Genomic DNA, 22284 nt, shown 5'->3' with positions numbered 1-22284 from the left:
AACACTTCTTTCTTTATACTAACTCCTGTTTAAGAACTACGGCTAGGAAGGAACCGTTACCTCCCTATTTGTCCCTGTTTTAGCTCCAAGAATGTTAAGATGTCCTAACTATATTGTCTTCAGATGTTACTTATGTCATTCTGTTAAATTACAGTTGGATATGCATGTTCAGCAACAGTGATGATTGGTAATCTGTCATATAAGATGGCCAAACAACTATGAGTGAGCATGTGCATGCCTTATGAAATACTAAAAGCAAAAGGAAGGCTTACAAAATCACTATATTGCTATAAATATCATAACAGTTTGATTTCACTACAGAAACATCACTTTTCAGCAACCATCAGTCATGGAACTCGTTTCCAAACAAAGAATCTGAACAGAAAAAAAAAAGGTAAATGTGGTGTCGGGGTTTCGGTTCCAGTTTTGGAACCGGTTGGCTGGCCCCTAGGGGCCTTTTACATATGTATATTTCTAGATATCAAGGGGCTCATGATAGTGTGATTCAAGAAGACTTGTGGGGAATACTGGACACACTAGATGTGGAAGATGAAATAACTAATCTTCTAAAGGATATCTATAAAAGAAACAAGGTAGTTATCAAATGGGAAGAACAGGTATCTGAACCTATAGAGATACAATTCGGGCTTCGACAGGGATGTCGCTTGTCACCTTTGTTATTTATGCTGTATTTCCATGAACTAGAAGCCAAATTGGAGTGGAGTCGACTCGGCTTCAGCCTCTTTTTTGCCAAGCAAGAAAAACACATTGAACAGTCATTGTCGTTGCCGATAACATAGATGATATGCAGATGATATAGTATTAATAGCCAACAACAAGGAAGATCTGCAGGGATTGATAGACATCTGTGGTAATGAGAGAGGTGCATTTCCTTACTTGTCTGTGTATACTGTACATTTTTATTCTATTGTGTATTCGTCTTTGCCTGATATACTGTTGTACTTTTGTATGCTGTATACATGTTCATTATCCTTAGGCAATGTGTTAGCTGGTAGGACCCTCAAGTGTTCTTCAATTCAAGAGGGGTGGGGGGGGGGTCATGTGGTGTCGGGGTTTCGGTTCCAGTTTTGGAACCGGTTGGCTGACCCCTAGGGGGCGTTGTATATATGCGTATATAGTGATGCTTGTGTATATAAAAATGAGTTCCAGTTTTGCTACCGGCTGCTGCATACTTCTTTGCGGCCGCCGCTTCGCGCCGTGCCCTGTGCTCTCCGTGCGTCGCGTCCGACGCACAATACTACAGTAAGGATGGCAACAACACGACAGAAAAGAATAACCACCAGGAAATATAAGGCATACTTATCGGAATTGAACAGCTCCGCTTGATGTTCAAGTCGTGGAGGATTTTCGACATGATCTCCGGCAGCTGGCACTTCTTGGCGTCATTGCGGATAAAATTAGTCTCTTGCTGCGTTGGGCCAAACAAGCAATCGTTTCAGTTCACGAAACGTTCACTGAAATTAGTGGCATGGCTTACCTCAAGGGTCGTAAGGTAGTTGGCCAACTTTCTCACGATAGGCTCGTACTGGATGGTGCGCATTTTGGCATCACAGACGAAGCAGAGATTAAACATAAGTCTGTTTCTGTCGTATTCGGCACTGTCGATCCCCACTGGATAGCCTATCACTTTCATTTCGCACATGTTCCTGGAAAGTCGGTAGTGTGTAAATGTCATTTAGTTACTCTGAATCACTTTCACGGCAGTTCATTATCGTGAAGCTAACTGCTCCAATTTTCAGTCTCTCCCTGACACGCTCAATATGCAAGAGACTTGTAAAAGAAGACCCAAACCTTACACAGTGATCAATTTGTGCTGAAGCTCGGGCTTCGGTATGAGGTAGACGCTGATGGCACTAAACGTTTCTTCACTGATGTAGTTCACGGGAACCTGCCGAAAGCAATCAGTTCATATTACTGGGCAGCAACAGGATGCATAACACAGTTGAATGCGTACACGCACCTGGTACATTATCTTCGGCCCAGCCGTTGGATGAAATTCGCAGAAAAATATGCATTTTATCGGGCTATCGCGAACTGTACCGAGAGCCATGTTTGTTTACGCACGCGAAAGCAGGCAGTATCCCTAGATGCCCTAGATCATGCCCTAGATCATCGCCTCCTCTAGAAAGATGCCTGAGGAATGGCTCACGCTCCCAGCGGAGTTGGCCTGCCTTCAGTTTTAAACAAGCTCTGCGCGGTGGCGCTCGCGACCGACACTAACATCACGGCTGCAGTGGCTAGAATAGAAAATTGTGATGAGCGGCAAGCAGCGCCTACGGAGCGCACTTAAGCCTCTGAGGAGGAGCCGCGTGGGGGCGCGCGCAGTCGCGCCCCCATGCGGCTTCTCCTCATACGTTGTTTGCACGTTTCCGACAGGTTGGTCGGGCGCGTTCGTCCACGTTTTTTTTTTTTTTATTCCGTGGCACTCTCACACCAATGCTTATGTATGCACTCTCATGCGCGAAAATAAAGTCATTGCTTCGTCCCGAGGTGCACTACAGGCTACAAGTCAAGTTGTTCGGCGTTAGTAAGAACAAAGCTCTGCGCAGTGGCGGAGAGCGATACCGCGCGCTGACAAGCCGCTTCAAAAAAAAAAAAAAAACTTGGCTGTGTGCAAGCTGCACTTCGACGAGAGGTATGTACATCTCCCGGCACTTCGAGCTCACTGTGAACGGCGAAATGGTTTGCATAGAAAGGGGTAGGCCCTTAGGCGTGCTTGTCGTTCGGGGGGGGGGGGGGGGGGCGAAGGTTCGTTGCAGTGCGCCCCCTTCCTATTAATTCAGTGTATGAGGCAGATTTTGCGCCCCTCCCCCCATTAGATGGCTTAAAAAGTGCCCCGCTGCCTAGTCAATCTATAGAGCAGATTTAGCGTCCCCCTCACAGGTGACTAGGGGGGGGGGTGCTCACCCCCTTTGCCCCCCTTGTGCGGACGCCTATTGGTAGGCTTTTCGGTGAAGCTCTTCGTACTTGTAGACGCCCTTGAAATCTCTTTTTCAAAGTGGTTTTGCTACAACGAGCTTCACAGTGACAGCTTGAAACAGCCTTTTTTCTGATTAAAAAACAAAAACAAAACAAAAATGTCACACTGGGCTGCGCACAACATGGTTTGAGCCTCACCAATCAAGAGAACACGTTTTTTTTCTGCTCACCCATTTGCGTCTTTACACAAAGGCACTCCACAAGGAGCGAGCATCTTCCCGTGAAAAGAAGTACCTGAAGCCCAGGCGCGTCATCAGCTCTCAATCCAAAGGAAACAATGTTCTGTGGGGTGCTTGTGAAATATAAAACTTTTTTTTCGTGGGGAAAAAAAAGACGCGCAACCAATTATCAAGTATGCATTTTTGTAAACAGATAGTGAGTCACTACTCGGAAATGCCTTGTATGACCAGTGTGCAGAAAATAAAAGGTTTTCATTAAGATACCACTCGGGATTCTCGTTCCTGAAATGATGGTTCGCCGTAGAAGGTGTTGCAAACAGTGTCTCACAACCTAGTCCATCATTCCACTTTTGTACCATTTCACATCAATAAAATGTTTCAGTGCCGTAACGCACTCACTTTCGGCGCCCTGTCGATATTTCAGTTCAGTCGTGCACCCGCGTAGGCATCCAGTAATTCCAGAAGCTTATTAGCATATTTTCTCGGTCGCAATTTGAAACCATGCACGAGTAACAAAATATATTTTATATGTTTCGCGTCGCCCGCGCGCGTGGTTGATTCCCGTCTCATACATGCGCAGCCCATCACCAGCTTGGGGACGTGCAAACGTGTGCCAGCGCCATCTGGCAGTTTCCTCCCAAGGCGTTACGCGCTAGTCGGCGCGTTCATCACACTATCCTATTCTAGCCACTGTAATCACGGCGGCGGGCGGAACGTTTTTCATCTGCGGCCCGTAGGGGCGCGTCAGTCGAGAGTTGTTTGAGACCTGCAACTGTGCATCACTCTTTCGGAGGCTACGCAAAGTGTAGCGTTGTTGCATCGTCCGCCACAGGTGACGCTAGCGACCAAGAACATTTTCAAATTGAAGGAGAGAAAGGATGTGGCAGCTGTTTTTTTTTCTCATGCGGCAGGCATCTTCCTAGAGGAGGCGTTGCCTAGATAAACGCCTCCTTTAAATAGATGCCTGAGGAATGGCTCGCGCTCCCAGCGGAGTTGGTCTGCCTGGATGGATGGATGCTATGAGCGTCCCCTTTATAACGGGGTGGTGACAAGTATGCCACCAGGCTCGACAAAAAAAAAAAAAAAAAAACTTTTTTCCTTTTTTTTTATGTTGGCCTAATGCCTCTACTTCGATAAATTCTATCTTAATGGAAAAAAAGGTAAATTTTCAGCTTAAGTTCTCTGCCATTTACGGCACACTGTCCATATTTTATTTTTCCAATATTTATTTTTGTCCTTTCTCTCTAATTTTCTGCCACCAATACTCTAACCTTCTCTTACTTATTTTAATCGCGGGTGTGTTCAGCTTTCCATTGTTGTCCCTAAAACCCAAGGCTTCCTGTAGGCTCGTGCCCAAACGTACACCTGGGTGGATATCTCCACATTCAATCAGAACATGCTCCGCCGTTTCCCTATCTTTCCCGCAGCATGTGCATTGTTCTTCTTCTTTACTGAATCTTGCTTTATAACTACGCGTTCTAAGGCAACCCGATCTCGCTTCAAACAGTAAAGCGCTTCCCCTTGAATTATCGTAAAATGCCTCCCTCCTTATTTCATTTTTGCCCTTTCGGTAGTTACTCAAAGCCGGTTTTTTCTCCATAGCTGCCATCCAGTAAATCCTCTCCGCCTCCCTGACTTTTCCCTTAACGCTCTTTGTTGACATATGGCTCACAATACCAGCCGTATATTTACTAGTGAGTCTTCTAGTTCTTTTTCTCCACTGTGTGTCCACGCTCTTCCTATACAAATAACGGAACACCTTCTCTGCCCATCTACTCTCCTTCATATTTCTTAGCCTTTCTTCGAACCTTATTTTGCTCTGCGCTTCCCTCGCCTCAAAACCTGCCCACCCCATATCGCCCCTTACAGCCTCGTTTGTCGTCTTCCCGTGAGCACCCAACGCGAGGCGTCCCACAGTCCTTTGATTTACATCCATTCCCGATTGCACCTCTGCCCTCATGCACACCACTGAGTTCCCAAAAGTAAGCCCTGGAACCATTACACCCTTCCACAGACCTCGAAGCACCTCATACCTATTGTATCCCCACAACGCTCTGTGCTTCATTATTGCCGCATTCCTCTTTCCTTTTGCTGCCGAGGCTTTTTCCTGTACCTCCATGTATCTATCACTCTCATTTACCCATACTCCAAGGTACTTGTATTCACTTACCCTCGGTATTTCTTGGCCTTGTATGGACACCGTCTGATCACAGGGCCTTGTATGGACACCGTCTGCCTCCAGTTTTAAACAAGCGCCGTGCGTTGGCGCTCGCGATTGACCCTATCATCCCGGCAGCAGGCGGTACCAGCCATCGCCTCCTGGATTTCCCGTGCCTGCCGGATTATCGACGGTCACTTGGGAAGCAGCGGTCGTCGGAACTACAGTAGTGGCGCCACTCAAGTAGGGGGTGTCTTCAAATAGGTTTTTACGCTTTTGGAACTTATATGCAACAAAAATAACGTAAAGATTTAAAAAAACAGCGTAAACGTAATTATAATTAATTCTACGTAAGTGACGACGTCATTCAACAAGCAACTTTTTTAATACAAGGCATCCTCTGAGTAGCAAACGCCAAAATTGCCAATCTCAAAGGCCAAGTACAAAGACCCTTACCCCTACGTAGGCAGCGCTGCCGTAGAAGACCGGCGTTTCGCGCTCATCCGGCAGGCACGGGAAACTGAAGGCGTTGTACCAGCGAAGTGTTTTTTATCTGCGGCCCATAGGGGCGCGTCAGTCGAGAGTTGTTTGAGACCTGCAACTGTGCCCCACAGTTTTGGTGGCTATGCTAAGTGTTGCGTTGTTGCACCGTCCGCCACAAGTGACGCTAGCTACCGAGAACACTCTAAAACGAAGGAGAGAAAGGATGTGGCAGCTGTTTTCCTTCTCATGCGGCAGGCATCTAAATAGAGGCGGCGTTGCCTAGATCAACGCCTCCTTTATTTCAGATGCCTGACGAATAGCTCGTGTTGCCAGCGGAGTCTAGAATATAAAGTCGCCCTGCCTTCACGGTGGCGCTCACGACCAATGCTATCATCACGGCGTTTTTACTGGATGGATGGATGGATGTATGTGGATGTACCCTTTAAATTGGGCGGCGGCTAACGCCACCTAGCCCTAATACTTAGTGAACTAATCACTAGATTTATCTTTTTTCCCCTTTAAATAGTAAAGCTGGATGGGTACTTTGCAGTGAAGGGTTCAATTTTCACTCGTGCCTTGGCCTTAGCCACCAATCAGATAACCTCCTTCTAGTTACGTCTACGCGCTTAAAGTCTATTTTGCCCCCACTGTCCCTAAACCCCAGTGCTTTGAACAACTCTGTGCCATCATCCTGAACTATAGCGTGAAGCCCTTTACAGAACATTATCAAGTGTTCAGCAGTTTCTTCTTCCTCTTCACACACACTTCATACTCTGCCTACCCCTTCGTATTTGGCCCAATATGTCTTGGTTCGCAATACTCCCGTCCTGGCCTCAAACAGTATAGAACTACCCCGAGTATTATCATAGATCCTTTCTTTGGCAATTTCCTGCTTAAAAGTTCGATACATCTCTAGTGCGGACTGCCTAATCATGCCAATTCTCCACATTTAAGTCCCGTTTCCTTCACCTTCTTAATTGGTAGTTCTTTTTGGTTTGGCCACCTGCTGTTTTCTAAGCATTTACCAGTCAATTTCCTGGTTCGCTTCCTCCATTTTGTATCGACATTCTTTATGTACAGGTAGCTGAAAAGCTTCCTAGCCCAACGCCCCTCCCCCATTTCTCTCAATTGCTTCTCAAATTTTATCTTGCTGCTATTTCCCTGCCCTCAAATGATGTCCATCCCATATCACCTTGTACTCCCTGATTTGGTGTATTCCCGTGAGCTCCTAAAGCAAGCCTACCTATTCCACGTTGCTTATAGTTTCTAATCTTGCTTGAACTTCTGACCTCATGTACAAGACCGCATTGCCGAACGTCAGCCCAGGAACCATGACCCCTTTCCATATTCCTCTCACAACATCATACCTATTGTAATTCCACAATGCCCTATTTTTCATCACTGCTGCATTCATGCTACCTTTAGTCGTCACGTATTTTTCGTGTTCCCTTAAGTACTCGGTCCCATTGCTTATCCACACGCCCAGATATTTGTATTTATCTGTTATCTCTAGCGTGACTTCATGTATTCTAAGCTCACTACCTTTGTTATCATTAAAAATCATGACTGCTGATTTTTTCTTACTGAATCTAAAATCTAACCTATCTCCCTCATTAACACAGATGTCCATCAATCTCTGCAAATCTTCCTTGTGGTCGGCCATTAGCACTATATCATCTGCGTACATTAATGCTGATAGTGCCTGATCAATGAGTTTTCCTCGTTTGACTAAAGAGAGGTTGAAGCCAAGTCCACTTCCCTCTAATTTGGCCTCTAATACTTGTAGGTACATCATGAATAACAAGGGTGACAGTGGACACCCCTGCCTAAGTCCCCGTTTCACCTCTGTGGGCTTGGATACCTGTTTTTTCCACTTTAGAACTATCTTGTTACTTTTATAGATTTACTTTAAAAGATTAGTGACTCCATCTTCTACACCCAGTGTGTCTAGTATTTCCCACAAGTTCTCTTGAACCACGCTATCGTACGCTCCCTTGATATCCAAAAATGCTAACCACAGGGGCCTGAGTTCTTTTTCTGCTATTTCGATGCACTGCGTCAGTGAGAACAGATTGTCTTCCAACATCCTGTGTTTCCGAAACCCATTCTGCAGTTCACCCAGCACCCCCTCATCCTCTATCCATGCCTGCAGTCTTTCCTTTATAATCTGCAACGTCAGCCTGTAGACCACTGATGTCACTGTTATGGGACGGTAGTTGTTTATGTCATCTTTGTCCACATTTTCTTTATAAATCATGCTCATCCTGCTAAGTTTCCATCCAGCAGGGACTTCACAATCGATTATAGTTCTGCTCACTGCCTCTCTCAAAGTCTGTTTAGACTTCGGACCCAATGTCTTTATCAGCATAATTGGAATGTCATCTGGGCCTGTTGATGTACTACTTGGAACCCTCTTCTCAGCCCTTTCCCACTCTCGCTGTGAAAATGGAGTCATTGTGCCACTTGATCCATCCCTGTATATTGTGGTGCATAAGGCACCACTTTGTTGAAATTTTTATGTCACCCTTGTTCTTATATATTCAATAGCTTCGTCCCCTTCTAGCATAGCACCTTGAGCTGTAGTTATAAACCTCTGCTCTAGATTTGTTTCATTTCTTAGAGAGTTTAGATGGTTCCAAACTTTCGCAGCTGCCTTTCTGTCCTTTTTATGTACTTCTGCCAGCCACTGAGCACCCTTTCTTCTAATGTTTTCATTGATCAGGAGGGATGCTTTCATTCCAGAGTCTAGAAAGATTTCCCATTTTCTTTCAACATCATCTGTCAGTTCACCCCGTTGCTTAGCATGTCTGTGTTTCCTAGAGGCTTCCTGACGTTTTACTATGGTTCTCCTAACTTCCTCATCCCACCGACTCTTGGGCTTGTGTCTTCTTTTCCGGGATGGCTTCTCACGTGCCTTAGCAAGCTCTAGCCGAAACAGTCTAATTAGATTTGTGTATGTCCGCACATTTTTCTTATCCTCAGTGATTACTTTCTCAATTTGTTTAGTAGCAATTTCTATTTGCCTTTCTCAATGAAATTTTCCTGTAGTTGCTCATCTGGTCTCCTTCACACTTTCGCTGCTCTTCCAAAACCTAGCTTGATACGTTTGTGATTACTACCCAGACTTCTGGAGCCACCTTCATATATGTGCATTTCCCTGAGCTTATCATACATCCTATGTGACATTAGTGCGTAATCTATCGTTGACTGCAGCCTTCCTACCTTCCATGTTATTTGCCCTTCACATTTCTCGGTACTGTTGCAAATGATCAAATCATGCCTTTCACGCATATCCATGATTATTTTGCCTGTTGAGTGAGTATACACATCTATATCTTCTATGTGTGCATTCATATATCCTAGTATGCTTATCTCGCACTCTCCTCCTAACTCCTGATTGTCATTTGGTATACACTCTACCATTGCCTGGTTTTCCTCTCTGGCCTTTGCTCCCGTCCACAAGTACACAAAACCAAGTAGTGTCATTTGCCCTGCCACTTTCCTTTTTAGCCATAGATGTTCCTTGCATCCCTGCTTGACTCTTTGCCAACCCATGCTGTTATGTATGAATGCACCAATTCCACCCCCCTTTTTGCTGCCTTCTGTTCTATTGCGATATTCCCATACGTAGTCCGGATTGCAGGGTGGTTGCTCCATGTCCCGAAAATGTGTCTCCACAACCCCATATACCATCAGCTCCTCCTGCCTCAACTGCTCTTCTATCTCTTCCCAATTTAACCTATTCCTGCCACCCTGCATGTTAATATAGCCTACGTCTGACTTAGCTCGGCCCTTGTGCTTACGTCGATTTCTTTTCTCACGGACTTCATGTAGCTTGAATATTTGTGCCCCTTTAGGTCCGTCTTTGGCTACACTGTTGGCCTCAGGGCTCTGGGTCCCCCTAAAAAAGCTATGGCTTGCGACCCATTCTGTTACCGACCCTCCTGCCCGTCGCACCACTGTAGTGAATGCCATCCTGTGCAAAGGGGTGAGCGCCGGGCTCGTACATGTCTTGGTTCACCTCCATTATGCTGTATCCGAGTTGCCGGCTCATACCCTTGATCAAACAGTTGGCCTCCACTACCCTCGTTTCAATCCCACGAGGCTGCCCCCAGACCTCTGGGACTGTGCATATTGTCACATGCAAACTCCCAGAGGCTTTTCGGATCTTACGCATCTCATCCTCTAGCTTTCCCTGAAGGTTCTGATTCTTGCCCTTCAACACATCATTGAGCCCAGCATGTGACTTGTGACACGTAAGAGCGCGACACTCGATAGTATAGTGAACTAGAATATGATCATATTCTAATTTACTAGTCGAGTGTTTATTGAGATTTGCAAAACACATGACCATAGAGTTTTATACAATATTATTTTATGCACTTCATTAGTTCGGAGGCTATGCAAAATGCCAAGTGTTTGCACTTGCCGCCACAAGTGGCGCTAGCGACGGACACTAACTGAAAATGAAAAAGGAAAATGGTGTGGAAGCTGTTTTCGTTCTCATGCGGCAGGCATCTGAATAGAAGAGGCACTGCCTATATATATAGTGGTTAGAAAGGTTTACCTAGTGTCGTGAACGAGGCGAAAAAGTTCAAAGAGTTTATGATACAGCCTGCAGAGGACGCGACCGCTCGCTGGCGCGCGGTATTTGCACGTCTGAGTTAGCGCTCTCGGGCGTTTCTCGTTTAAAACAAGCTTTGTGGTTTACACAAAAAAGAAGTTAACTTCTTTGGCGCAAACAATACGGAAAAAAGGAAAAAAGAAGGCGAGGAAAGAAACAGATTGACGCCAAACTAACAACTACTTTATTCTTCACACAGCAACGCATATATATGCCGAAACCAGTTGCGTATAAAGATATCAGGTTTAAACACAGTTGCGTATAAAGATATCAATATCCGTATATATTCATAGCTGTTAGATGAAACAATGTAAGAAAAACGTGGTCTGTAGTGTCCGGTTTTTCAGCAATTTGTCCCCAAGGTGAGTAAAAACCACGGTCTGCTTCAAATGACCTGAAAGATCATGTACCCACGTGAACCTTAAAAAGGAGTTCGCGGCAGGAGCCACTTGCATTCTCCTCAATCGCTTAAAGGAACCCTAAAACCGAATTGCAATTTACGTCAGATTGAAAGCTCAATGTATGACATCTAAAACGACAATATTATCAATAGCAGTGCCCTACTTACCGAGTAATTAAGATGAATGCACAAGAACACAAGTGCCGCAGTAGAACATTTTCGAAATGATCCTGATGATATCAGGCGGACCGCCCACAATTAATCACTAGTGATTGATCTAACTTCTCTAAATAAAGAACCTTCCGTGCATCAAGAGACGCAATAAAATGCTGCTTGCTCATTTCTGTTTGATTCATGAAAAAAAAAAAAAACCACTAGACATTACTATGGGCAATGGTGCGAGTGGTTCAAAAATTAAATGTCCATGTGGTTGGATGGATGGATGGATGGATGGATGGATGGATGTGGCTGTACCCTTTAGATCGGGCGGCGGCTAACACCACCTAGCCGTAATACTTAGTGAACTAACCATTAGATTTATCCTTTTTTCTTCTTTAAATAGTGAGGTTGAGGATTCGTACTTTGCAGTGAAAGGTTTATTTTCACTCGTGCCTTGACTTTAGCCACCAATCAGATAACCCCCTTCTAGTTACGTCTACGCGCTTAAAGTCTATTTTGCCCCCACTGTCCCTAAACCCCAGTGCTTTGAACAACTCTGTGCCGTCATCTTGAACTATAGCGTGAAGCCCTTTACAGAACATTATCAAGTGTTCAGCAGTTTCTTCTTCCTCTTCACACGCACTTCATACTCTGCCTACCCCTTCGTATTTGGCCCGATATGTGTTGGTTCTTTTACACAGCTGGTTATTTTTTCACCCACTTTTCTTTCTTATTTACATTCCATTGGTTCTAATAACTTCCCCTGTACATTCCTTGGCATTAATGTCTGTTAGATATCATTAATATTGTGTCAAAAACACGGAAAAACGAGCCCATAGGTATATACTTCTTTCTCTTATTCATATATATATATATATATATATATATATATATATATATATATATATATATATATATATATATATATATATATATATATATATATATATATATATATATATATATATATATATATGCGCACACACTTCAGCTATACTTCCGGAGCCGCTGCATGGCACGGTACAGGGGTTAAGTTATAGAACTTCGCACACATCGCCAAGTTTGTTGAACTGCAGATAACACTGGAGATTGTACCTGAGTGGTTGTCGAGGGTAAAACCCTTAACAACACTTAAAATAATTTTATTTTGTGTCCCTCTCGTAGGTCTGTCACTGCTTGTATCTGTTATGCTCGTGGTTCGATGTACGCGCCTGTGATCATGCAATAAAGAAAAAAAAAACCGGTGTGGCTCAGTGGTAGAACACTGGGCTGGCACGCAGTGGACCCGGGCTCGAGCCCCACTGTGTCCTTGGTAGTAGGTTGCTTTTTTTCTTATTTCGTGCGATAGTGGTTACGAACACCATCGACGACGGCAGACAGCTACGGCGCCGCGCGTGACCCGAGTTGTCATCTCATAACAGCTAAAGCCGGCTGCTCGCGTGCTCTACACAGACGTGGCCACGGCTGTACGCGGTGTGCGACATGTGCACTACTTTGCGCTGCGCTTTCATTCCGCCAGGCAGCGCCGATGCAGAGGCGGTGCAGGGGGATGAACATTCGCTCACTCGGCGAGGCGCCTCTCGTGCGTCATTTGGTGCAGAAGACTGAGGCGCAAAAAACTTCACGTGGAGCAGGAGAGAAGACAGGTCATTCCCCACTGGAGTCGCCGCTATGTTGGCGATATGTTTTAGGGATTCTAAGTTGATTAATGCAATAACCTGTTGGATATTTATGTGAAATGAATTGTTCTAGGACCCTACTCGTTTCATTTTAAGCTACATTTGAGCACTGCTGCTTGTCATTGCCTGTGTATTGAGTGCTTTAGTGAGAGCGTTGTCACGCCACATGAATGGATGACAAGCCGGGGCTCCTGAAGTTCTCCGTACTAAGGAGAAAGTGAATTTTTAAAAATGAATACAATCTTTAGAGCAATTTTGTTCCTGTATAGCTTGCATGCATTTCCTTTAGCCCACTTGTGTACGGCAAAGAGATCTGAGCCATAATGTGGAATTCGAGTTAAAAACCATGATATGAGAAGACATATAAAAAAACAGCAACATGAACAAAAATATGGTGAGACAGGATTTTGAAATTGAAATTGAAATTTTATTCCACAACAAGAACACGTTACGATAAGGGCAGCTAAAAGCTGTGAGAACTGCTCTGGTTGATTTGCATAAGTACTTTTTCTTTAATGGATCTAGATATTGTCACGGTACAAATACTCACTCTGCAGACAATTAAGATGGACAAGGACCACTAATAAAAGGGACATAAAAGCAAGACGTTTCGACTCCCGCAATAGGGCCCCTTCATAAATGATTTTTCTTTTATTTTTAATTTGCGAAAAAGGCTTCCTTGTGGAAGCCGAAACGTTTTGCGATAATCTTCCTGGCCAGATAGTTTTCCATCCAAATCTAGACTTCAAAGTCTCACTTCCTTGACAGCGAAGGAAAAAGAAACTACATATCCATTTTGATATGGCTGAAAGCGTAGAAGGCATGCGTTCAGGTAAATTAGTGAAACTTCACTTGAACGAACTCCAAGGGACCCAAGGAAAAGTTCGTCAGATCAAGTTATGTGATCATCTGTAAATGCTTCGAAGTGTGCGGGCGCATCTCTTGTTCAATCTTATTTTTCTGCCTGCACTCCCCTGCTTCAGTGTAGTGTACCAAGATATAGCTGGTTAACCAATTACTCTGATTTGTACCTTGCTCCCTTTAACTGTAATTTTACTGGGCTTAATTTTTCGTATTTGCTTCGAAACTGTCGATCCATCGCGAAATGATTCATTGAATTCAACTCTCGGCATTCGTGATATTTCGAACTGAACCAGAAAAGGCATTAGCATCGACGAAGGCGCAAAAGTTTTAACGGGCACAATTCTAATTAAATCGTACTTTCGGCGCTTTTCAAGAGAATGCCAAACGATGAGTTTGCCTAAGTGAAGCAGTGGCATCTACGAACACAGAAAAGAAAAAAAGAAGGGCAGAAACGGGGTTAGTGCAATAAATGAGGGATTCGAAGCGTTTTTTCCCCCTCCTGGCTACATCTTGCGTACGATTGAACGCTCCCGAAACTAGGGCAGCCCCGATCCGATCCAGAAACAGATTTGAAGAGCCAAATTGCGCTTTGAAAGCTTCCCTGTCTCTTCGAATCCAGTGGTCGAGAATGATCGGGCTTGTGAGCGTAGGAAATGGGAGAAGCAATTGGAAAATGCGTGAATAGGGGAGCGAAGGGTCGGAACTTTCCAACAACATGAAGAAACTTTGTGTAGTTTTGGCTGGTGCATTAGAGGAGGGGAGATATGTAACAACATATTTTCTTTCCCAAGGTGCGTCTCTTCTCCCTTTGCTTGACTTTTGTTTCATTTTGTCTTTTTTTCCTACAGGGGAGCGGTTTTTATTATTAGAATCATTAGCGCGGTTTGGCACTCTTTGGCCTTTGTGGCAGTAAACTCTAATCATTGTCATGATAATTATCAATGAGGGATTTTGGAGCAAATTCAAGAATGTCGTAGTTTCAAAGCTTTCATAGTACACAACGTGCCAGGACAAGGAAGTCCGCTTTTTTGGTTTGAGGAAAATTATTTTCCGCATTAGTGATGACCCTTTGCAACAAGAATTTTTTTTGGGCCTTTTACGATGTGCTGGCTTAGTTCTGGAGAAGGAGGCAACAAAAAATGTTATTAAATGCGAAGCAGCTCTTTGACTCACGTGTGTAACGCCGTATACGTACGTGCACCCGTATGAACGCTCCGCGACGCGTTTCCCTCACCGCAGTTGTTGGAGCGGTGCTAAGTAGGTCACCTGCAGCTGCGCGTTGACGTCACGCTCCCCTCACACGCTTCCCTCGCAAGTGCGTGCTGACGTCCCTCTCTCTCTCTCTCACCCGCAGCATGCTCACCGCAGCTGCCGGCTCCTCCACCCGCTCGCACACACTTCTCGCTCGCTTCAATCTCTCCACTGCCCGCAACGCTCGACAGCACGCCGAGTGGAAACACTCTTTCGGCTCGCTTATCTGCGATGAAACTTACGTGAAACCCAACGCGCCTCCCGTGTCTTTGCATTTCAAACAAACGTTTACTCGAGTAAACGTTACACCAAGTTTCGACTCAAATCATTATTCCAGCATCCGCGTCGACGGCCGTTTCAACCGGGTCAACGCCGTGTGCACCGGTGCTGCTTCGCATCCCATCAGGGTTCCCTTCAGAGAGATGACCCATAAGTTTTTTTTTTGAACATAGCTTATGGTATGAAATTGTGCTATGCATGGTATGAAAACGCACTGCCTCGTCTACTGAAGATCACCCACGCCAGTGCGCAAACTTACCGTACTGAGCTGCCTGGGGGATCTTCAGACTCCAACTTAGCGTCTTTAGGGACGATCTCCTAATGTTCGTCGAGGTGACTAATCATTACTATACATGGGTGGAAGGGTCTTCGCCGTTTCTCACGTGAAACTCTTCAGAGCACAGGTATCTATACCTTCCACAAGTTTCAACTTAGGTCATACACTGCCAACTCATTCACACTGCCAACTCATTGAAGGCATTGATAGAAGATGCCCAGATTGCGGTGCTACTTCTACGTTAGACCACATTCTCTGGCAATGTCCTTCATTACAGAGTCCTCAACGCATTACCGAAGAGTAATGAAGCTTTGCGCTCAGGAATTCGGAACTTTTACATCAACTCTGCAGGGCCGTCCAGAGGGCCCGCGAAGCGGCGATGAGGTTCAGCCTTCCCTTCCCAACGTGGGAGCGGCCCGTTACTCTATCGCCTTGAACTGTACATATAGTGGTACTTGGGATTTTAAGAAGTTTTGTGTCTGTCTATCATCTATCAAATGACTCAGTGGTTTTCCACCTTCGAATGCATTCACTGCTTGGGCAACTAGTTTTGGCACACGAACACGGCTAGCTTATTTATACATTTAGATAAACGAATATTATCACCTTGGTGAGGCAGAAGTCGTGGTGTCCACCACGATGTCCGATGCAGCGCCGTTTCCCAGAAATAGATCAGAAATACATTCGCACACTCACTTGATTTGCACACGGCGTGAAAATACAATGTACAAATTTACCAGTCGCGGGTGCACCACATGTCAGTACTTAATCTTGCACAGACAGGAGTTCCCTTCTGAATTTTCACAAAAATGAGCAAAGTTCCGAATTTTTTTTTGATTTTACGAGGACGTACTTGAGAACGATATTGTAGTGAAACTCGTTTTGGCCTAGTGTATACGACTTGTAAAATACTATCTCTACTTAGGGCAGGTAATAACCGTGGAGCCGAACCACGAGATTGAAGTAACTAGAAGAATAAGAATGGGGTGGAGCACATTTGGCAAGTACTCTCAAATAATGACAGGTAGATTGCCACTATTCCTCAAGAGGAAGGTATATGACAGCTGTATCTTGCCGGTACTTAGCTACGGAGCAGAAACCTGGAGACTTACAAAGAGGGTTCAGCTTAAATTGAGGACGATGCAGCGAGCAATTGAAAGAAAAACGGTAGGCGTAACCTTAAGAGACAAGAAGAGAGCAGAGTGAATTAGAGAACAAACGGGGTTTAAGGATACCATAGTTGAAATCAAGAAGAGGAAATGAACATGGGCCGGGCATGTAGTGCGTAGACAGGATAACCGCTGGTCATTAAGGGTAACTAACTGGATTCCCAGGGAAGGCAAGACAGTTAGGGGGATACAGAAGGTCAAGTGGGCAGATGAGATTAAGAAGTTTGCGGGTATAAATTGGCATCAGAAAGCACAGGACCGGGTTAACTGGCGGAGCATGGGAGAGGCCTTTGTCCTGTAGTGGGCTTAATCAGGCTTATGATGATGATGATGATGATGATACGACATGCTTGTAATTAAAGGCTGTTCGAAAAAAGGACACGTTCACAAGGGAAGGTACAGCGACAAGTGCAAACTCACGCTGCTTTATTCATGGGCGGAACCATTCCACAACAAGTAGGAAATAGAAACACCAAGGCGAGGACGTGTGCGCATACGCCAAGAAAGATATCAGAATTACACATGTGCAGCAGAAAACCCCCTCTCTCCCCTGTGAATACCGAGAGAAGCATCACAAACACACGTAGATGCCTTCTGTGATATAAAAAACGCTGACGTTCTTGTTTGCACATCTCGATAATCTTACCCCCCCCCCCCCCCCCCGTGTTCACAAACGCTCCTCGACTCGACTTTCACCCTTCACTTGAAAGAGTTGAGCACTGCGCCACCACTCGGCTCAAAATGACGCTGCGCTACTGAATAATCGCCGCAGGCTATCGCTGATATGCAGTGACTTGCCATACCTAGAAATGGCGCTCCAATCAGCTTTCTCAAGTGAAGGCGAAGCGTTGAGTGAAGGGGGGTTCTAGAATACGGGGGTTATGCCTCTGACACACGGGCACCCTGAAGTCCTTTATACAAGGGGACATCTTGCGGAAAGGCGTTCGGGCACAGTGACACACCACAAAGGAGTAACTCCTTTCCGGCAAAGATCCTTTTCGCAAAAGCAGATCCCGCATCTACTTTTCTGGCAGGAAGTGAGTACTCTCGCATACAGTGTGCATAATTTATCAATAGAAGAAAACGTGTCGCAACACTGCGGTGCCCTGTCAGTATTTTTTTTTTTTTTTGCGCTGAGAAAATGTTTTCAATTTCAGCAGCAGTGCGATTTGTTCAAAAGTGAAAGCCTATAGTCTGTCCATACTCTCAAACGCCTGCATTACGTCACTAGCGCGATCATGTTAGGGTTGGCAGCGGCAGTTGCTGTGTCGGGCTGACTCGAAAACACTGCTTAAAGTGGCCGTCGCCTAATAAGGGCAATGTGTCTTCGAACCAGCGTTCGTTGCGCACATTGGCCCAACTTTCGCGGTTGATGGCTCGGGGGGACAGTGCGGAAGCAGTCAAAATGAAGCTGTTTATGACGAGTCTTTGTTTGAGGCTCATCACTCTTGCCTTCGCAGCGTTTAGCTTATCTTCGATGGAGCCGAGGGCGACAAGAGTCAGGCCCACCTCAACTTTATCTCTCTCTCTGCGCTGAGACATCGCAGGACCACGATAAAACGCTGCACGCCGTCACTGACCCAGCTGGACGCAGCCATGTAAAAAGCACGACAAAAAAAAAAAAACAGCAAGACACCGACTGTTCATAGTCGCCAGACGAAATTAAGTTGCTGCTAAAAACACAAAAAATCGAAAGAAAATTACAGGTATGCGCATTATAAGCCACCAGAAAATGAAAAAAAAAAACGGTTTTATGCTCCGGCGTCGCTGAATGTGATGTACATGCGCAGATTCTTTTTAATATTTCCAATCTTGCTGCTTCCACAAACAGCGCCATTTTTTCTGCAGCGTTCTTCTGAGGCACCACCTAAAGCAGTAGTCCGGTGCCGTGTGTCATCAGCGCCACTCCTTACTGCAAATGGTCCCCTTAGGCGACAAAAGGGGTTTACTTCAAAGTACTTTACTTTTGCCCGTGTGTCATGGGTATTAATCTCATTCAGTCGAGGATCACATCTATGCACGTGCGCGTATTGCTCAGCTCAATTATTTTTTCTTCACATTTTGCAGATGAATGAAATACAATATTTCCCATCTAATTCTTGGAGTGTTCAGGTGTGGTATTAGTGTTTTATATTTCTTATTTACTCAGTGATTCAGCCCATAAAAAATATAGCAGTTGTTTAAACGTTGGTTGTTCCGGCTATCCGAACACGCCCTGGACCCAAAATTCTGGCGGCAAAGAAGGAGCTTGCTGCTTTGCCACGAGCTTTCTGGGCCCAGGGTGTGAGCGGATAGCCGAAACAGCTGCTACGCGCGGTAGCAGAAGAGATGCATTGGATTATTCTTGAAATATGACGGAACGTGGATTAAACAGCAGTGTCCTTTCGGCTGTATGAGGAAGTTTGTGAGTAGATTACAGGTCAGACTCGAAATGGTTCCTGACCTCCGAAAATGGCACCGTTTACCTTCTTCTTGTAGGAATGATATTCATTGGGCGACAGAAATGAGACATCATGTTTGCGCTTGCGCAATGATGCCAACAGGAACTTGAGTATTAGCAACAGCAGACGCGATAAGCTGACATGAGGCGCTGCTGCTCGAAAGGTTGGCAGCCCTGGGCACTGATACATAAATCCACTTCAACGGATGACACCTAACTAAAATCGATGCTAACCCCACGTGATGGCTGTATCATAGGGGGACATTTGATTGATTGATATGTGGGGTTTAACGTCCCAAAACCACTATATGATTATGAGAGACGCCGTAGTGGAGGGCTCCGGAAATTTTGACCACCTGGGGTTCTTTAACGTGCACCCAAATCTGAGTACACGGGCCTCCAACATTTCCGCCTCCATCGGAAATGCAGCCGCCGCAGCCGGGATAGGGGGACATTTGTAAAGTTTATAAAATTGGATAGCGAGCACTGCAACCACAATTGACGTTTGCGAATATTACGGTCTATTTGAAAAGTAGTTCCGAGACCTGGCGTGGCCCTGTGGTAGAATACTTGATTGCCATGCAAAACGATGAGTTTCAATTCCTGCAGGGACCCTGGCATTTATTCTTTGCATTAGTCGGGTCAATGCTGCCGATGTGAGATTTTTCTTAACGCTTACGTGTTAAAATTACCCATGTGTTTCTCGCCGTTCCTGGGTAGATACTAAGTGTCAATAACCTGTGACACATACCAGCATACCAGTGGCATATACCCACTTCCGGGTATGTGCCACTGTCTGGAGAAAAGTGTTTGAAGACGTACGCGACGAGATTGTGACATCATTCATATCTTGACCAGCGCGTCATAATCGTGAAAACATATTACCCTGCCATACTAATTTTAGTTCACGCCAAGATAAAAAGGTGATCACGAGAGCGCCCAGATGTAAGCGGCTAGATAGATAGATAGATAGATAGATAGATAGATAGATACGCAGAGATAGACTCCAAAAGTGCTTGCAGTGCGCAAAGAAATTCTCCGCATTTAGAAACAGTGAATTTGCGCTTGTCCATGTATTCCCCCTTGTGAACGTGTCTTTTTATCGAGCAGCATTTTAAATTCAAGGATTCAGAACGACTGTGCATGTGCAGTACGAGTATATACGGCAGAGCATCACGCGTGTTGCGGGGCATGTGAGTCGGAATTGAGTGAAATAAAGATTCTGGATAGAAGCAGGGACAAGATGGCTAGGGAGTTGCTAGAAGCGTACCATATGAAGAAGAGAGGAGGTTTGTGCGTTAGCGACACGTCGGGTATGCTTTTCAAGGCAGAAACCTAATATCTCGATGGTAATTTGTGACGTGAAAACGTGTTCTACAATGCATTTGAGTGTGCGCGTATGTGCGTTTTTCTGAATATATTTGCGGGCGAACGGACCTCCCTCAAATAAAGTTAGATGAGAATAGCGTCCGTCCTGTCTCCTGTTCTTGTGAATGTTTTGTTATTTGACTGAATTTCCCGTTAGCTATGCACCATCTCACCGATCTTCAAGCTTTGTTAAAGAAGTAGTATGCCAGTTGGCGATTACGCACATTGTAGACAGCGTACTAAAAAGAAAAAAAAAGGGTGAGAACAAAGTCGGTTTGCAGTGACTGTTAATAGCGCTTTCCACCCTCGCGGTATCGCTGCGTCCTGCGTGAAAGCGTTCCGCGATAGCAGTGCCCCCACGCCGGCCGTGAGGCGAAGCGCAGTCTCTCCTCCTGCACACACAGCGTCAGATTGCTCTGGCAAAACCAGCTTACGTACATCTCGGGAGCTCCTTGCGGGACGCATCGCGGCTCTTTATGACCGGCGCTTTTACGAGCCTGCACTCGGGCACAATCTGACGCCCAACGCAGCTTCGTTGCTGTTTTGCCGCATGTTGCTCCGAAGCCAACTGATGCAAGCCGGCATCTCGTTCGTTCTCTCAACCGCGTAGAAATTCACCTGCTATGTTGTTGTTTCGTCTTCAGATCATGGCCACAACGGCAGGATCTCTATGCGGGGCGCAGAATACCTTGTTTTTCCTGCCAGCGTAATGTGCCGGGGAGCGATGGTCTCGAATAAACGCACCGCTGTGCACATCGCGCGAGGAACGAATCCCCGTCTTTATGGGCGGCTCCGTGAAGCACGAAGTGATTGGAGAAGCAGCCGTTCGCGGAGCGTGCACTGGACAAGATATCAAAGGTACACAGAAGCCGTGTTTGTACAGTTGTGTTGCTTCTGCAAAGAGAGGTCCTAGATGGTTCCTCGTATTGGACTGAAATAGACGACGCCGAAAGAAGGGTGTTTCCCTTCTGTGTCGTCTTTTTTAAGTTTTTACGAGAATGCGATTCCAACCAGCCCACCTAGACGTTCCTTCCCACAAAGAGCCAGACGTGACTAACCTCAATGAATGTGGCAGTTCAGCTTCACTGGGAACATTGAACGCCAGAAGGAAACAAATGAAATAGCGCTTGTAGTTCTCTTTCCAAGACCTCGATAAAACGTCACATGGTAACATACCTTAATCATGTACTATTCGTCAAGTTTCTTTAAATTCGTTTGCAATAGACAACTTCTCTTTCTCGAGCTGCGAGACTAGAGCTTCTCGTTTTCTTCACAAGGTGCCTTCACATTGCTTCAGCAGCTTGAATTGTAGGCCTTCAACGTGGCTCAGCTCTTCGACTGCGTTTTCCTTCCTTTGATTGATAGATATGTGGGGTTTAACGTCCCAAAACCACCAAATGATTATCAGAGACGCCGTAGTGGAGGACTCCAAAAATTTCGACCACATGGGGTTCTTCAACGTGCACCCAAATCTGAGCACACGGGTCTACAACATTTCCGCCTCCATCGAAAATGAGTCGTCACAGCCGGGATTCGATCCCGCGACCTGTGGGTCAGCAGACAAGTACCTTAGCCAGTACACCACCACGGCGGGGCGCGTTTTCCTTCCTTTAACGAAGGGAGGATCACAATACTTTCATTGAAAATCAATGAAACAGGTTGTTTCGATTAAGGAAGCTTTTGACGCTTAGAGTCGGCCGGGAGTCCCGCCTGCCGCCCAGTGATCCAGACTGGCTCGTCTAAGTCGGAGCTGACCAGTATGGCCTCTCACTGCTGTGTCGGCGTGATTTTGCAAGCCCTGTGGGCTACAATAGATACATATACTGGGAAAGGCCCAATGTATATGATTGAGGTCGGGCCAGGGGCCTCCACACAGTTCGAAGTGAGGTGTTAATGTGGTATAAGAGGGATGTAGGTGTATACAGAACCAGATTTGGCGAGAGTCTCGTTCCAT

General features: G+C 45.5%; 1 protein-coding gene across 3 annotated transcripts in view; it reads right to left on the bottom strand.

The window, feature by feature from the left end:
- Window positions 1–2136, bottom strand: part of LOC142790847 (GATOR1 complex protein NPRL2-like) — a 30299-nt gene extending 28163 nt beyond the window's left edge. For 2 of the 3 annotated variants that reach the window (XM_075885379.1, XM_075885380.1), the window contains exons 1-4: window positions 1982–2136; window positions 1818–1909; window positions 1499–1667; window positions 1321–1429 (exon numbers count right to left, since the gene is read on the bottom strand). In XM_075885379.1, coding sequence (XP_075741494.1) covers window positions 1321–1429; window positions 1499–1667; window positions 1818–1909; window positions 1982–2071 — 460 coding nt within the window. In that variant the 5' untranslated portion in view covers window positions 2072–2136. Of the gene's footprint in view, window positions 1–1320; window positions 1430–1498; window positions 1668–1812; window positions 1910–1981 lie in introns of those variants that run through there. The other variant, XM_075885381.1, reaches the window with a different exon arrangement.
- Window positions 2137–22284: the final 20148 nt, after the last annotated feature.

This window comes from Rhipicephalus microplus, unplaced genomic scaffold (genome assembly GCF_043290135.1).
Source record: "Rhipicephalus microplus isolate Deutch F79 unplaced genomic scaffold, USDA_Rmic scaffold_133, whole genome shotgun sequence".
NCBI classification, from domain to species: domain Eukaryota; kingdom Metazoa; phylum Arthropoda; class Arachnida; order Ixodida; family Ixodidae; genus Rhipicephalus; species Rhipicephalus microplus.
Note: the sequence above shows the minus strand (reverse complement) of the source record. Positions and strands in the feature narration are given on the sequence as shown.